We start from the raw sequence: 18336 nt of genomic DNA, 5'->3' as shown, positions 1-18336 counted from the left end.
CTCACAGCGATTCCCCAGAAACCGCGATTTGCACTCAAGCTGGTTTCATCGTCTGCTTTTACCTTTGGACAATATGACTGAAGCACAGTTCTGCTTGCAAGGGCCTCTGTAAGTTCTTCAGGCAGCATCCTTTGAGCAGTTTCACTAGACAGTCATCATCGACAGAGTAGTCGCTGGAGTCTTAAAGCAAAACACATACAGTTAACTCACAAAAACAAAAAATAGCCCACTTAAAAGGCAGCACTAACGGCTGTTAGCTTTTAGAGGGATCATTTAAAATTTTAAAAATATATATGTTTAGCATTTTTATGCCTCACGAAATTCAATGAAAATACTTCAAATGAAAAGAATATCAAGTTTAATACTTCAACACACCATTTGATTAAGGGGTTCACTCTAGCCTTTTTTCACTTTATCACTCTCGCCATTCAAAAAGATTTTTTTAGGTGCTCGCCTCTGAGTTAAGTGACCTTAGGTAAAATAATGGTAAGCTTGAACTGTAAATAAAGTAAGAGCTTTATTAATTTAGTGAAAGGTAAAGCAGTGAGGAGCAAGCAGGCGGCCTCTTCCTGTGGCTCCGGCCCCTAACTGGGCTGGCTTCGTGTGGAAGAGGGTAACGCTTTCATGTGGAGAAGCAGATGGCCTTCTCCTCATTAAAAATGCTGGAAGGAGAACACCCTCCCTAGATCATTATGTTTACAGCTTACCAGTTCTCCCAGGTTAGGTGCTTTGGGGGACAAAATTATGTCATAAAATTAGACAAAATGGTTCTGAAATACAGGTAAAGCACCTAAAATCCCTACAAACTTCTAACTGCATGAGGCTAACATAGAGGATCTTCTTTCAGGACATTTTTCCTTTTGAAAGTGACTCTACCTTCTCTAGCCCAAGGCTAATACATATTAACAGAAGGAATCATATCGTGTGTGACATCTATCTGACAAAGGTGGCCATTTCACATGTATACCACTTTTGAATTTGGGTTTTTCTTTTTTGCAAGTTAAGTAGAAATAAGAAATCATTCCAAGACAGACTGATTATTTATACATTTCAGGCTGTGACAACACAGGTGGGAAGGGACAAAAAAGCAAAATGACGAGGCTTTGAGAGTCCTTCATACTGAAATACTCTTGCTTTCAGTACAAATATCAGAAATCACCATTAATGCATGCTGGTGTTTCAATCAGTAAACAGCTTGTCTATGGGAGGTTAAGGATGCTACTTAACCAAGTCAAAGAAGGTTGCTTTATTTCTAGGTGCTGAAGATAGCTGATAATCACCTCTCACTTCTAAGATCTGACAAGTTATCACTATGAAAATCACAAATATCAATACCACATTACCTTCCCTATTAAAGACCATCCACCCCCCCCCAAAAAAAACAATCTATTTTTGCTTCTAATCAACAAACCAGATTGGGGCTATGTTTAGGATCTGCGGCTGATTGAATCCGCAAATGAGGAATCTGTGGATACAGAGGGCAGAGTATGGAACTTGAGCATCCAAAGACTGTGGTATCCACAGTGAGGCTTGGAATCAATTCCACGTGGAGAATAAGGGGTAACTGTATACAAAGGTCTTACTCAGTGGTGGTATGTATTAGTCTATACTACAAAGGATGGACATTCAAACATTAGAATTTATTCTATTGAACTAAAACCCTCGTCTTTGTAGGAAAACAGAAGCAAGCTAGCCTACTCCTTTGGAGGAAAAAATAGCCTACAAATGTTTTTACTTAAAAAAAAGGTTTTTCTTTACCTCCCATTTCTCACATATACACTTTAAAACATATTCATTTTTTCATCTAATTTGCAAATATGTGGCATTTAATCACAAATAATTCCCTTAATGACAGGGACAATGTTTTTTCTACTATTACAATGCTATACCTGGTATGAAAAATGAGTGTTCAAAGGAACAAATTAATGAAAAATGGCCAAATTAGTTCTACAAAAATAATACTAATAAATTTGTTCAAAAGCCTTAATAGATTTTACTGAACTGTAATTTTCTGAAACCCATTTTTTGAAGTAAATTTATATGGAGTTTTATCTCAGTTAAATTTTAAAATGATGTGGCTTTACATTGAGTTTCCACTCAAATGAAAGTAAATATTTTTCCTTTTGAAATTATTCTATATAAAAAATTGTTTTAAAAAAAATCTTACACCCATTAGCATGCCTACTACCAACAAACAAGCAAACAGATTAAAAAAAAGAAAATAAAATTACTAGCATTGTCAAGGATGTAGAGAAATTGAAACCTGTGTGTATTGTTGGTGGGAATGTACAAAGGTGCAGCCACTAGAGAAAACAGTATGTCAGTTCCTAAAAAAATTAAAAGTAGAAATGTTACATGATCCAGCAAATCCACCTTGAGGCATATATCTAAAAGAACTGAAAGCAGCATCTGAATGAAATATTTGCATATATATGTTCATAGAAGTATTGTTCACAGTCAAAAGTGGAAGCAACCCAAATATGCATTGATGGATGAATAGATAAACAAAATTTGGTATAAACATCCAACAGAATATTATGCAGCCTTAAAAATGAAGGAAATTCTGACACATGCTGCAACATGGACATACCTGGAGGATATTAGGATAAGGGAAATAAGGCAGCACAAGAAGAAAAAGACTGCATGATTCCACCTATATAGAGTCTCTACAGAGTCAAATCCACAGTAATAAAGAGTAAAACAGTGACTGCCAGCCACTGTGAAGAGCGGGAAATGGGGAGCTACTGTTTAAGGGGTATGAAAAAGTTCTAAAAACTGGCTGCACAACTCAGTGAATATACTTAGCACTACTGGACCATACAGTTTAAAAATGGTTAATATGGCAAATTTTATATTATGTGCATTTTCCTACAATTAAAAATGTAGGAGATAATATAAAAATGTAAAGAGGTTCATTTTATCTATAATAAAGATAAAAAACTTTATATAAAATTTTTATAGCTAAATTAAAATTTAGATATAAAATTATAAAATCTATAATAATAGATCTAAAATTTTAAAATCTATATCTATATTAACTATATTAATAGTTAATTAATAGATGCTTAATTAACTAACTGGGTTAATTAACAGACGCTTACTCCTTGGAAGAAAAGTTATGACCAACCTAGACAGCATGTTTAAAGCAGAGACATTATGTTGCCAACAAAGGTCTGTCTAGTCAAGGCTATGGTTTTTCTAGTGGTCATGTATGGATGTGAGAGTTGGACTATAAAGAAAGCTGAGGGCCGAACAACTGATGCTTTTGAACTGTGGTGTTGGAGGAGACTCTTGAGAGTCCCTTGGACTGCAAGGAGATCCAACCAGTCCATCATAAAGGAGATCAGTCGTGGGTGGTCATTGGAAGGACTGATGTTGAAGCTGAAACTCCAATAGTTTGGCCACCTGATGCGAAGAACTCACTCATTTGAAAAGACCCTGATGCTGGGAAGGATTGAGGGCAGGAGGAGAAGGGGATGACAGAGCATGAGATAGTTGGATGGCATCACCAACTCAATGGACATGAGTTTGGGTAAACTTCGGAAGTTGGTGATGGACAGGGAGGCCTGGCATGCTGCAGTCCATGGGGTCGCAAAGAGTCAGACACGACTGAGCGACTGAACTGAACTATTGATGGGAATCTAAAGTTAGGATAATTTCAAATATGGAAAGCAGCCTAAATGCCCAACAATACTGAAAGAGTTGGTTAAATTATGATATATTATCTCCATGGAATGCCAGGAAGCTCTTGAAATTATTACAAGGGTTACCTAGAAAGAATTAAAACATTTATGATAAACTACCATATGATCCAGTAACCCCACCTCTGCATATTTACCTGAAAAAAGTACTATCTCAAAAAGATATATGCATGCTTATGTTCATTGCATTATTTACAACAGACAAGCATGGAAAAGATGTAGGAATCCATCAATGGATGAATGGATAAAGGAAATGTTAAATATGTGTCTGTGTGTGTGTAAAATGGAACATAGCCTTGAAGAACATTCACTTCTATGTGAAACCTAAAGAAATAAAAGCTCATAGATATAGGGAATAGACAGGTTGTCAGGGGCAAGAGCTTGAGGAGTAGGAGGAATATGTGAAGAGGTCAAAATGTACAAACTCCCAGGTATAAGGCAAAGGAGAAAAGGAAAGATACGCCCATCTGAATGCAGTGTTCCAAAGAACAGCAAGGAGAGCTAAGAAAGGCTTCTTCAGTGATCAATGTAACAATAGAATGGGAAAGACTAGAGATCTCTTCAAGAAAATTAGAGATACCAAGGGAACATTTCATGCAAAGATGGGCATAATAAAGGACAGAATGGTATGGACCTAACAGAAGCTGAAGATATTCAGAAGAGCTGGCAAGAATATATAGAAGAACTGTACAAAAAATCTTCATGACCTAGATAACCATGATGGTGTGATCACTCAGCTAGAGCCAGACATCCTGAAATGTGAAGTCAAGTGGCCTTAGGAAGCATCACTACAAACAAAGCTAGTGGAGGTGATGGAATCCCAGTTGAGCTATTTCAAATCCTAAAAGATGAGGCTGTGAAAGTGCTGCACTCAATATGCCAGCAAATTTGGAAGACTCAACAGTGGCCACAGGACTGGAAAAGGTCAGTTTTCATACCAATCCCAAAGAAAGGTAATGCCAAAGAATGCTCAAATTACTGCACAGCTGCACTCATCTCACACGCTAGCAAAGTAATGCTTAAAATCTTCCAAGCCAGGCTTCAATCGTACACGAACCATGAACTTCCAGATGTTTAAGCTGGATTTAGAAAAGGCAAAGGAACCAGAGATCAAATGCCAACATCTGTTGGATCATGAAAAAAGGAAGAGAGTTCCAGAAAAACATCTACTTCTGCTTTATTGACTACGCCAAAGCCTTTGACTGTGTGGATCACAATAAACTGTGGAAAATTCTTAAAGAAATGGGACTATCAGACCACCTTACCTGCCTCTTGAGAAATCTGTATGCAGGTCAAGGAGCAGAGAGGTCAACGGAGAAGGCAATGGGAACCCACTCCAGTACTCTTGCCTGGAAAATCCCATGGATGGAGGAGCCTTGTAGGCTGCAGTCCATGGAGTCATGAAGAGTCGGACACAACTGAGCAACTTCACTTTCACTTTTCACTTTCATGCATCGGAGAAGGAAATGGCAACCCACTCCAGTGTTCTTGCCTGGAGAATCCCAAGGACGGTGGAGTTGGTGGGCTGCCATCTATGGGGTCACATAGAGTCGGACACGACTGAAGCGACTTAGCAGCAGCAGATAGAACTGGACATGGGACAACAGACTGGTTCCAAATCGGGAAAGGAGTACATCAAGGCTGTATATTGTCACCCTGCTTATTTAACTTATATGCAGAGTATATGATGCAAAATGCTGGGCTGGATGAAGCACAAGCTGGAATCAAGATTGCCGGGAGAAATATCAATAACCTGATATGCAGATGACACCACCCTTATGGCAGGAAGCGAAGAAGAACTAAAGAGCCTCTTGATGAAAGTGAAAGAGAAGAATGAAAAGGTGGGCTTAAAACTCAACATTCAAAAAACTATGATAATGGCATCCAGTCCCATCACTTCATGGCAAATAGATGGGGAAACAATGGAAACAGTGAAAGACTTCATTTCTTGGGCTCCAAAATCAGCTGCAGATAGTGACTGCAGCCATGAAATTAAAAGACGCTTGCTCCTTGGAAGAACAGCTATCACCAACCTAGACAGCGTATTTAAAAGGAGAGACATTACTCTGCCAATAAAGGTCCATCTAGTCAATGCTATGGTTTTTCCAGTAGTCATGTATGGATGTGAGAGCTGGACTGTAAAGAAACCCGAGCACTGAAGAATTAATGCTTTTGAACTGTGGTGTTGGAGAAGGCTCTTGAGAGTCCCTTGGACTGCAAGGAGATCAAACCAGTCAATCCTAAAAGAAATCAGTCCTAAATATTCATTGGAAGGACTGTTGCCAAAGCCGAAACTCCAGTACTTTGGCCACCTGATGCAAAGAACTGACTAACTGGAAAAGACCCTGATGCTGGCAAAGATCGAAGGCAGGAGGGGAAGGGAACAACAGAGGATGAGATGGTTGGATGGCATCACCAACTCGATGGACATGAGTTTGAGGAAACTCTGGGAGTTGGTGATGGACAGGGAAGCCTGGGCATGCTGCAGTCCATGGAGTCACAAACAGTTGGACACAACTGAGAGACTGAACTGGACTGAAGCCAGGTATAAAACAACTAAGTCATGGAGATGTCAAGTACAGATGGTGACTACAACTAATACTATATTGCATATTTGAAAGTTGCTAAAAGAGTAGATTTTAAAAGTTCTCAACAAAAGAAAAAAATTTTTGTAATGATGTATAGTGACAGACATTTACTAGACTTACTATGGTGATTTTGCAACGTGTACAAATATCAAATCATTACACTGTACATCCGAAACTAATATAGTGTTATATGTCAGTTTTATCTCAATGAGAGTAAAGGTTATAATAAATAAAAAAGTATAGGCTAGAGTATGTCCAGATACACTACGATCGTAACTATAAAAATAAATCTAAGAGAGCATAAACAGAAACTAAATTAATTGTGCATAGTAGGAAAAATATGGGTGACTTTTTTCACCTACATTTTTCAAATGTAATGTTTAATTTTTTAAAGGTACTTGTAAAGAGAAATCTCGTTAAACATTTCAGCCCCATGCTGTGGCCAAAGTAAAAAATGATCTAAATGAGGTGCTCATCCCTGGAGTCACAGACAATGATTTAATCCTCCATGTGTCACACACCCCCAGTTCTCCACCCCTTGGCAGCCACTAATCTGCTTTCCGTCTTTATGGACTGATTTATCCTCAATATTTTATATAAACAGAATCACACATTCTGTTGTCTTTTGCCTCTGGCTTCTTTCACGGAGCCTCACGTCCCCAAGGCTCATCCGTGCCCAAGGCTCACCCGTGTTGTATCAGGTATCTTCCCTCCATCTTGACTGCAATCAGCCAGACACCTGCGGCTCAAGCTCTTTTGTCCTCATCACGCACACAGATCAACATGAGCAGATGTGCACGGGGAAAGGACGGGAGGGGGCAGCCGTAAAGATTTCCAGGCTCTCGCTTTTCATACTTACTCTCACTTTGTAGAGCTGCCTCGGCCTTTTCAACAGTTATCAACAGATTTTCAGAAAGGTCTTTTCTCTTGCTCACTAGTGGAAAACCATTCCAAACATACATCATTTCCTAATGAGGAAAAATGAGAAACCATTCACAATTAAGTGAGATCATTCGGTGTTCTTTACAACAACAAAGCCACGTGTGAGTGTTTTGCCTCAGTTGCTAGTGATCTCAAGACATTTAGAGATCATTTTTCTTAGCTTTCTTCATTTGGAGTTTAGTGATTTAATCTCCGCATTTTCACTTTATTTAATGCTTTTAACGCTTTTTGGCTTTTATACTACAAAATAGTTCAGTATATATAGTATATTGTGTCCTCACTGAAAAATTAATTTGCTCATTTATTTAACAAGTATTCACTGAGCACCTACTGGTATCCAATCCTTTTGGAAGATAATAGATTACAGATAGAAATAAATATAATATTTTTAAATGATATTATGAACAATTCAAACATAAATTTTTGTTGTTGCTCTTAAGTAAAGGGAAACATTTTTTCTATATCTGCCAATTGTTTACATAAAATGTTTCCAAGGACATCACTGCAAATGAACACAGGAAATATTTTACCTGGCTCAGGTTCTTTTATACCATTAAAAACATGTGACAGTCCAGTAATGCAATCCAATATGCAGAAAATACATTCATTTAAAGGCCATATGGCAGAATGACAGCCCCTAAAAATGTAAACTAATGATTTCTCTTTGCAAATTACATTTAATAGGCTAACAGATGAGAATTTTTCTTTTTTTTTTCTGGACCAAAAGCAAATGTGCTCTTGCTTGAAAATATTTTTCTAATCTTCCTGGTAGTTCAGTTCATGTTTTGAAAGGTACAAAGTAAGCAGGATAATTAGAATCTCCTTGGAAATAAATAAATGGTAAAATATGTTAAGATTGTTTGAACAGCCTCTTACAGGGAAGCAGTAGAAATGAGGAAAATACACTGGAGTTGAGTGACAGCAAAGTCATCTTCACCTTTTGGGACTGAAAACTAAGATCACAGCACTCTTTTGTTTTACATCTAAATTTTCTTATTGCTAATCATGTAAGAGTTCAATAACTTTTGGAATATTTATTTAAACTGATGATGATTTTTTAAAATTTTGTTTTTATTGATACAACATTTTATCAGAAAAAGAAAAGTTTGTATGTGAACTGATCATTTTATGAAATACAAGATTTTGGTAAAATTCCTAGTTACCACAAATTCAAGCCAATTCTACACACTTAGCCCTGGAGAAAGAAGTGCTCTGAGTTAATCTTCCTTAAGGCCCTTAGCAATCAGAGCAACATATACATCATAGGTATACACAAGCATCTAAGTTTTAGGATGGAGAAAGGACTATGGTGCTCTAGAAAAATCCCAGGGAAGTTCTGTGACATGGAAAGAAAAAAATCTCCCAGCATTAATCACTTGATAAGAATGAGGCAGGAATGGAGCTGAAAGATGTCATGGGTAAAACAGTAGCAGGCTCCCATATTAGCTGGAAAAGGAGGATGTTTGGTCATTTTTGTGATTTGCATTGTGTTCTTCTTTTTACCTGTGCTCAGATATGATTTACAGAGTGGCCATATTTTTATCTCATTGCATCACAGGCACAGACCAGGCACAACCTGGTCTCAGGGTGGTGGTCTCTGAGATTGTTTTTCTTAAGTAGGAAATACCTGGGCTGAGGTACTCGGTGCAGGCTAGCCCCCAACGACACCTGTGAGGAGCTGCAGTTTTCTTTCTCACAGAATATTTAAAGAGCTCCTATAAGTCAATGCGGTTTCCCTGGTGGCTCAGCTGGTAAAGAATCCACCTGCAATGCAGGAGACGTGGGTTTGATCCCTGGGCTGGGAAGATCCCCTGGAGAAGGAAACGGCTACCCACTCCAGTATTCTGGCCTGGAGAATTCCATAGGCTGTATAGTCCATGGGGTCACAAAGAGTCAGACACGGCTGAGTGACTTTCACTCACTTTGTAACTTATAAGTCAATGATAAAATAATAAATAACCTAATAAAAAAATTAGGGAAGTAAGCCCATGAACAATTCATGAAATAAGAAGTAAAAATGAACAAGCACATGAAAAGCTCAATCACACATTAAAAAAATAAAACACTGTTGGTAGGAATTTAAATCAGTACAGCCCTTCTGGAGAGCAATCTGGCAATGTCCAAGTATTAAATGCATATGCCCTTCAACTTAGAATTCTTCTAAACATCTCTCCCAGAGAATTATATGCCCATGTACAAAGAGAGCTATAGAAGAATATTCACTGTAGCCTGTTTGTGGTAATAAAAACTGGAAAGTAAGCAACTGTTAAAGGGGAATAATTGAATATACTCTGGAATCAAAAGAAAAAAATCAAGAACCTCCAAAAAAGGACAGCAGATGTCAGCTTGCACTAAACAGTTTCCCTGTGTTACTTGACTACTCACATAAACTAGACCCCAAAAGTTACTGTAATTTGATATATTCAGTACTTTTTAAAGAAATCTGCATTAAGACCATTTAACTTGAAATTATGCTTTTCATGAGACCTAACCTAAATGGCACACTGATCAAAAATGGGAGCTCCAGCATTAGGCTACAACAGAAGCCACCAGCCACGTATGGCTCTGGAGCAATGTGGCTGGTTCAAACTGAGGCACGCTCTAAGCATAAAACATGCACCAGACTTCAGCGGATGAGTACAGTATAAAAGACTGTGAAATCTCATTAATAGATTTTAGAGATTACACGCTCAAATGACAAAATTTTGCACGCGTGCATGTGTACTCTGTCGTTCAGTGGTTTCTGACTCTTGGCGACCCCATGGACTGTAGCCTGCCAGGCTCCTCTGTCCATGGAAGTTTCCAGGCAAGAATACTGGAATGGGTTGCCATTTCCTACTCCAAAAATTTTGCATAAACTGGGTTAAACCAATATTTTGAAAATGATTATCATTGTGCTTCTACTTTTTAATTTTTTTATCTTTTGATTTTGAAGGTAGCAGCTAGAAAAGGTAGTTACATATGTGGCTTGCGTTATAATTCATCTCAATTTCAAATATGCCAACTCACCTCTCTCTGTCTGAATTTCCTTATTTGTCAAATGAGGCTACAAAGAAAAATTCCTCTCATAGAGTTACTGTAAGACTTAAATGATATATTTTATAAATAGCCTTTATCAAACACAATGACTTTTAACCGAGCAAACTTCACAACAAAAGTTAGATGTTCTCCCTGCCCCTGAAACTAGATAATGTATTTCTAGGATGCAAAGAGTAAGTAAATAAAGGCAGATACCAGGGCAGGCAAAACGAGTTTCACGGGTGCTGGCAACGAGGGAGAGTAACGTCGAGCCTTCCTCACAGCAAACTTCTCAGTAGGGATCGATTTCCCAGCAATTCTCTGCTTCAAGCCATCCACCTGTCTGTGAAGAGCCCCAGTTCCAGTGAAAGGTCATTAGAACACATGCAATATTTATACCTGTCCCTGTTATGCTGCGCTCCCCAGAGCAGTGGATCAGCGCCACCAGGAACCCTGTTCAAAATGCAAATTTAGGCTCCACCCCAGACCTAATAGTGGTTTCCCTGATGGCTCAGATGGTGAAGAATCTACCTGCAATGTGGGAGACCTAGGTTTGATCCCCAGGTCAGGAAGATCTCCTGGAGAAGGGAATGGCTACCCAACCAGTATTCTTGCCTGGAGAATTCTGCGGACAAGAGGAATCTGGTGAGCTACAGTCCATGGCTTCTCTGATAAAAGTGGCTCAAAAAGAGTAATCAACTCATGCATAATTTGAGAAAATGTTTCCCAAGCGTAGGTGATTTTGAAAATAATCAGCTAAGAACATATAGCATGCTTACAATCTTCCTCTCAAAATTCTAAGAAATTCCAATTATAAAATTCACAAGCATAGAAAAATGAGAATAGAGGCTACATATTTGTAGGGCACTTTCTCATACTCAATCTTGTAAATGCACCAAATGGGTCGCCAAGAAGGAATTTAGGGAAATACCTAGTTACACCACTGAAAGAAAGAGGAAGATGCAATGAGAGAAAAAGCATTCCATATGAAGCCAAGCTTGTGTTATGTTATTTCTCAGCACAATCTTGAGATATGGGGTTTTTTAATTGAAGTATAATTGACATATAACATTACTTTTAGGTGTACAAACGGCTATGGTTTTAAATCAGAATGCCCATCATGAATGTTAATTATATCAGTGGAAAAGGCAGTGGACATTCGAGGTGGGGGTTGAGGGAGAGGGTCAGAGGCGTGCAGAGGACATGAAACCTCCTGAGTCAAGGATCACAGAGTCTGTAATGAAGAGAACATTCATTTGGGGAGATTCTCCTCTCAGTATCTCAACAAGTTAGATGCTATCACACATATAGCAGACTTTAAGCTTTTGCCTGAAAATAAGATTAGTTACATGTTTCACAGAAATTATTTTGATGCAGAGAAAATTTATTTTGGAGTGGAGGAAACTGAGATGTAAAAGATCCCAATATATCTGAACATTCCATTCCATTTGTTGTCGTGTGTGTGAAATAAGGAAATGCATTTTACCAGTAGCAGGTGGCAGCCCATGGCTCCCACTAATGTAGATTCTACAGTTAGTATATACATGGTCCAGTTTCTAAAAAGCATGACAAAGTTGTCCTGGTCATACCTTCAAATCTGTCCTGACAAGTCTGAGGGTGCAGACAAGCCATTACTTCTCATAACGTGGCCACAGAATATAGAATTCCATTAAAAGTGTTTGTCATCAATTGTGTTTAAAGAATGCAGTGGGGCGTCTCTGTTCCCCTACCTGCCTCATCTCCAAAGGTCATGTCCTCCTTTCTACCACAGCCACCCACTCCTACAGTTGTATCTTAGGCCATTTCATCATCTGTAACTTTTCTACATCAGAGCACAAACTCAAGCACACCAACAATCCTCCTCACTATAACGTTGGCTGTTCTAATGAGACTTTCGGTCCTCTTGTCTTTCAACTTTCTCCCACCTCAGCAGTCTCCTTTCTCCCTGTCCCTCCACACTCCTGCTTAGCCTGCCCTGCAGGCAAGCGTTACTGCTGCAGGCTCTAGCTTATTTCCTAGACTCCCTTGCCTGCCTAGTCGTTGCACTCATCCTCCTGCAAATGCAAACAGGTTGGTGTCACGGTACATTCAACACCAACCTCCAATGAGTTCTCGAACTGCCTGCCATTCCCCGTCCTGTGCTTCTCTCTGTCCCACTCTCTGCAACAATGATTCCAAACATTCTCCATCCTCCCCAGACTCCAGCCCACTCCTTTCTCCTTCGCTCTCAACAGACAGCCCTGCCTCCACACATGAGCTGGCATGCCTCTGAGCCTGCTCTGGACTTCTTCCTGCGTGATACAACAGAGGACCTGATCCTCCCTCTAAATAAAGCCGGTCCTGCCATCAGTGCTTTGGAGTCTATCTCCTCCTGATTTTTCAACAGCCTTACAAAGGTCAGTTATCCCATTTCTCACATGTACAACTGTCTTTCTGAACTGGGTCCTTCCCAGTGGTTTTTGAGAATGCTCAGATCTCTCCCATTAATATATTCTTTGATATTACATCTCCCTCCAACTTTCTCTATCGCTTAATGTATTTATGCTTAACTCTGTTCATTTCTTTGTATCTCATTCACTCTTTAGCCAACCCCAGTCTGGTTTCCACCTCCTTTCTATTACCTTATCATTTCCTGCATGGGATACTAATGATCTCTGTGTCACCAAGACATCTTGTCTTATTTTTTAAGTCTACAGCACATAGTATTCCCAGGCAGCCTCCCATCCAAGTACAAACCAGCTCCGACTCTGCTTAGCTTCCGGGATTAGACAAGATCAGACATGTTCAGGGTGGTATGGCCATAGACTTCGTCTTTTTTTTTTTTTTAATTCTGTATTCTGTGAGACATATTTTGAGTAATCCTGGATATTCGTTTTATTTTGGCCTATCTACTAAATATAGCATTATGTCCTGCCAACATCAGCTATGCTTTAGTTCCTTTAATGTGCAGTGCTCCTTCCAACAACAGGGTCCTCGCGTATCCTGTTCCTTTGGTCTGAAACTGTATCAACACAACTCTCCACCTGCCTCTGCAGCTCCTTCAGACCTCATCTCAACTATTATTCCCCCTATGCTCTTATCTATACCTCTCCTCTCAATGGGGAACAGAGGGACAGGGCAGTGTTGGTGATACAAGTATTATGGGTTTTTGCCTTGCTACTAGCAGTTCCAATCATTGGGAGAGGAAAGAACATAGGTTTACTAGGGTGTTTTGAATGTTTCGACATACCTAAGTGAAGGTGGTAAATGGGAGCTGGGTATATAGGTCTGGAACTCATCATGAGCTTACCTGAATAAAGTTACCACATCCTCTTTCGTTGCTACCACATCCTCTTCTGGAAGCATACTCAAAATTGCAGCTTTTAAGAACACATATGTTGCCTTGAGAAAAAGAAAAGCAGTAGTTAGAGAGCACCCTAGGTACATGATATTTCCATCTTGTAAATCAATAATGACCCACAGGACTTCCCTGGTGGTCCAGTGGTTAAGAATTCACCTGCCATGGGTTTGATCCCTGGTCCAGGAAGATCCCATATGCCATGGGGCAACTAAGGCTGAGCCCCACAACTACTGAGCCCAACAGCCACAACTACTGAAGCCCCCATGCCCTAGCGCCCATGCCCTGCAACAAGAGGAGTCACTGCAACGAGAAGCCCACGCACTGCAACTAGCTTAGCCCCGCTCACAATTAGAGAAAGCCCACATGCAGCATTGAAGACCAGTGCAGCCAAGAACAAATAAATAAATAACAATTTTTAAAAAAGAATGAACTTCAAATCTTCCAGATATAGTATCGGAGGTATCAAAGACAAAAAAGGGAAATGAAGCCTCTTGCTACCTATTCCAAATAAGATCAACACTTTCCACCAAATTTTAGCCATTCTCCTATTATACAACTTTAATGTTCATGGATGAGGAAGTGGACAAAATGAAAAAGAGATCAATATCTCATTCCTCCCAGTTTCTCACAAATGGATCAGAAGGTTTTTAGAACTTTTTAAAATTGAAGTTTAATTGATTTACAATACTATATGAGTTTCAAGTGTACAATATAGCAATTCAATATTTTTATAGATTATACTCCATTTAAAGTTGTTATAAAATATTGGCTATATTCCTTGTTTTTGCAACCTTGTTATCTTATTTATATCTATTATGGTGTACCTCAATCTCCTTTGCCTATCTTGCCACACCTGTTAGAATGGCTATCATCAGAAAGACAACAAATAATAAATGTTGGCAAGGATGTAGAAAAAAGGGAACCTGGTATATTGTTGGTGGCAATGTAAATTGGTACAGCCATCATGGAAAACAGTATGAAGATTCTTCAGGAAATTAAAATAGAACTACCACATGATCCAGCAATTCCACAAAAAGATCAATGCTCATAGCAACGTTATTTATAAAAGCTAAGATACAAAAGCAACCTAAGTATCTACCAACAGATGAATGGATAAAGAATTAATTTTTATTATTATGAAAAGCTTTATTATCAGGACATCAGAAAGTCTATGAAAAATTATCAAAACTTGATATTTAATCATTTTTATATATAACTGAAATTCATCTTCAGAAATAAAGCCTTTTTGTTGACAAGGGCTGCTTAGATGGCTTTTAAAGCATATAGCGCTGAGGACAGTAGTTATAAACAGCAGGTACTGAATGCGTACTTCCTCCGTTGATGGATCTCTACATTGAGAAAACAGTGTTGATCTCATACTGTTGAACACACAATCCTAAATGAAAATCATTCTATACACTTATTAGCAAACAGATGACACTTAATGAAAGTACTGTACTTTACCTTGGACCATCTACTCTCTTTGCAAAGCAGATCTGAATAGTAATATGCCTCCCTCCAGTTTTGTTGGAATACAAAAATCCACATCAGCTCCCAGTAACAGAGATGGTGAAACTGTTTCCATTCTTCTTGAACTGAAATGCATTTTCGAAATATCTCTTGTGCCTATAAGTCAATTGCATAAAGCTGATCATCCAGATATTAGACAAGGAGATAATAACCTAATGGAAAAATACATAAAACACTTTGTACAAAAAGAACAAAATCATGACTCATTAAACCACTCAATATGACACGCTCCTTTCCTTACATGCCAACAATGCAGTTAAATTCTGTCTCCTTATTTAACTTTGTGAGAGGGCCATGGAACTTTATAATGTGGGAGTAGCAAAGTTCCTTAAGTAAGATATAAAATACAGAAGTCCTTTAAGAAAAGACTTAAATTTAGAACTTCCAGAGGGTAAGATATACCTTAAACCAAGTTTAAGGCAATGGACAGACTGGGAGAAGATATTGCTATATACATAACTGACAAAGAATTAACACTTATCATACAACAATTTTACTAAAAAAGACAAATCAATGGGAAAATTGTTAAAGACATAAATAGGAAATCAGAGAAAAAGATATATGAGTCACAAATGAAGGCTTTTTTATTGGAAAATATAAATTAAAAGTTAGATTATCATTTTTCAGCCATCATACTGGAAAAATAAAAGATAAATAATGACCAGAGTTGGCAAAGAGCATTGGAAACAAGTATTCTCATATCTTTGGGCTTCCCAGATGGCTCAGTGGTAAAGAATCTGCCTGACAAGCAGGAGATGCAGGTTCAATCCCTGGGTTGGGAAGATTCCCCTGGAGAAGGAAAGGGTAACTCATTCCAGTGCTCATGTCTGGGAAATCCCACAGACAGAGGAGGCTGGTGGGCTACAGTAACATCTTTGCTGCTGCTGCTGCTGCTGCTGCTAAGTCGCTTCAGTTGTGTCCGACTCTGTGCGACCCCATAGACGGCAGCCCATCAGGCTCCCCCGTGCCTGGGATTCTCCAGGCAAGAACACTGGAGTGGGTTGCCACTGCCTTCTCCAATACATGAAAGTGAAAAGTCAGAGTGAAGTCGCTCAGTCGTGCCCGACTCTTAGCAACCCCATTGACTGCAGCCTATCAGGCTCCTCCGTCCATGGGATTTTCCAGGCAAGAGTACTGGAGTGGGGTGCCATTGCCTTCTCCGACAGTCACATCTTCATAGTTTAAATGGACTAGCTTTAAGTAAGGAGGGCAATCTGTCTGAATTTATTAAAATACAAACATCTTTGACCTAGAAATCCTGTCAGACTCTGTCTTATATAAATATACCTTTGCACGGAGATGTACACATAATAATGTTTACAACAGCACTGTGTATAATAGCCAAAAGTCTATCAACAGTGGACCACTTTAATAAGTACAGTTTATCCATCTCACGGAATGAAACCCAGCCATCAAAAAGAATGAGGAAGGTTTAGATATACTGACCTGGAAAGAAATCCAAGATGTATTGTAAGTAGAGAAAAATCAAATCAAGGAAAAATAAATATGTTTGTCCCCATTGTGTAGAAGAAAATTGTTTGTGAGTATATTTATATGAAAGGCTCTTCACTCTTTTTCTTCAAGGGATTTAGTGAATTAATTCCTTTGATGGGGAGCACACATGTAGTACAATGAAGTTACCTTTATGGAAGGTCTAGATTCCAAAGTCAATATGTAATACCAAGATGGATAGTAGCCACAGTTTTCTGAAAGTCCCTTAAATTGCCCACCTGTATTTTTATATCCAACCCTGAATTGCCTCAAATACTTCATACATAAATGTAGAGTATATTCTACTATACATAGTACATACACATTATATTCTATAATCTACTACACATAGTAGAATGCACCCACAAAATTAAAGTTTGGCTTTTTAATTACATATTTCGCCTCTGTTTTTGTCTAGTGCATACAGCTAGATTCGCTGGTGCGGAATGAGTTTGCTACACAACTCCACTAAACAGACAGGCCCCCAAAAAGACCCCCTCAAATAAGTTACCTCCTCCACATTCCCTTTGAGCAGCTCTATCCGGCCGTGATAGAACAACACAAGGGAGCCCTGCAGAGGAAGGGAGAGACAGACTGTTCAGTACGCAGCCCTGGCAGAATGATTGTGGCTGAAAACAGACACTTGAAATTTTAAGCATACATTTGGAAACTGCTGGAGGTAGGGTTCGAGGAGACTCTCTGCTTCCACAACATTCACTTCTCCCGTACCTAGAAATTTAACAGGAAAACCCTCAGTCTTCATGAAACACAGTTGACATTTATAACTATTTCTCCAAATTTCATTAAAATATATAACAAAGACCTATTCATGGAAACCATGAAAACTATTCACTTGAAAACAAGTCTCATCTATGACTTTAGTTTAAGAAAGCTTTAGGGCAAATTCATAAGAGCAGATGTGGTTGCCTTCAATTCCTAATTGAAATTTCTGACTTGAATACCAATATGAACTATTTTTAACAAAAAATTTAACTTTCTGCTAAAAAAGAAATGTAATATGCTAAAAATAGATCACCTTAAGCAAGTCTTATAGAATTTTTTTTAGCTGAGAACAGATTAAAAAAAAATTCAGTGAAAGAAACCCTCCACCCCTTCTGCTAAATGTCACTATGACAAAGTCACTATTTTCCATCTTCCTGAAAAAAACAAGTAAATATAGGCTCCTATCTTTTACTGATTTTCCTAAATTTTTACTTACTCAGATGAAAGATAATCAACTTTCAACGATGTAAAATGTAATGTAGTCCTTACCAAGTATCAGAGAGATGTAAGTATGGAAAGCTAGTATAGTTAAGCAGCATAGTGGAGACCTCATGCTTCTTCCTAAGGCACCTTCCCGTAACTGCAGGATGCCCAACTCCTGTGGGAATTAGATGCATTTTAGAATGAAAAGAGCATCATATTCAGAGACTTTAAAATGCTAGCTCATATATCCCCACCCTCCATGAAGGTGGGGTTTATTTTTCAAGAGCTTAGAACAGCAGTAATAACTAGATAGCATCACCAACTTAATGGACATGAACTTGAGCAAACTCTGGGAGATGGTAGAGGACAGAGGAGCCTGGTGTGCTTCAGTCCATGGGGTTGCAAAGAGTCAGAATGACTTAGCAACTGAACAACAATGAACAACAACAACTAGAAACAAATTTTACACTTTAAATTGGCATAAGACAATCTCACATATTCTTACATCATATGATCTTAG

The 18336-nt window shown here is 38.7% G+C and overlaps 1 protein-coding gene across 7 annotated transcripts in view; it reads right to left on the bottom strand.

Moving 5' to 3' along the window:
• TTC39B (tetratricopeptide repeat domain 39B) overlaps positions 1–18336 on the bottom strand; it is a 154860-nt gene that overhangs the window by 13677 nt on the left and 122847 nt on the right. For all 7 annotated transcript variants that reach the window (XM_055578034.1, XM_055578029.1, XM_055578035.1 and 4 more), the window contains 8 exons: positions 17883–17991; positions 17272–17339; positions 17122–17181; positions 15054–15215; positions 13539–13630; positions 10466–10592; positions 7149–7257; positions 63–180 (listed from right to left, as the gene is read on the bottom strand). In XM_055578034.1, the coding sequence (XP_055434009.1) occupies positions 63–180; positions 7149–7257; positions 10466–10592; positions 13539–13630; positions 15054–15215; positions 17122–17181; positions 17272–17339; positions 17883–17991 (845 nt within the window). The remainder of the gene's footprint in view (positions 1–62; positions 181–7148; positions 7258–10465; positions 10593–13538; positions 13631–15053; positions 15216–17121; positions 17182–17271; positions 17340–17882; positions 17992–18336) is intronic.

This window comes from Bubalus kerabau, chromosome 4 (assembly GCF_029407905.1).
Source record: "Bubalus kerabau isolate K-KA32 ecotype Philippines breed swamp buffalo chromosome 4, PCC_UOA_SB_1v2, whole genome shotgun sequence".
In the NCBI taxonomy this organism is placed as follows: Eukaryota; Metazoa; Chordata; class Mammalia; order Artiodactyla; family Bovidae; genus Bubalus; species Bubalus kerabau.
Note: the sequence above shows the minus strand (reverse complement) of the source record. Positions and strands in the feature narration are given on the sequence as shown.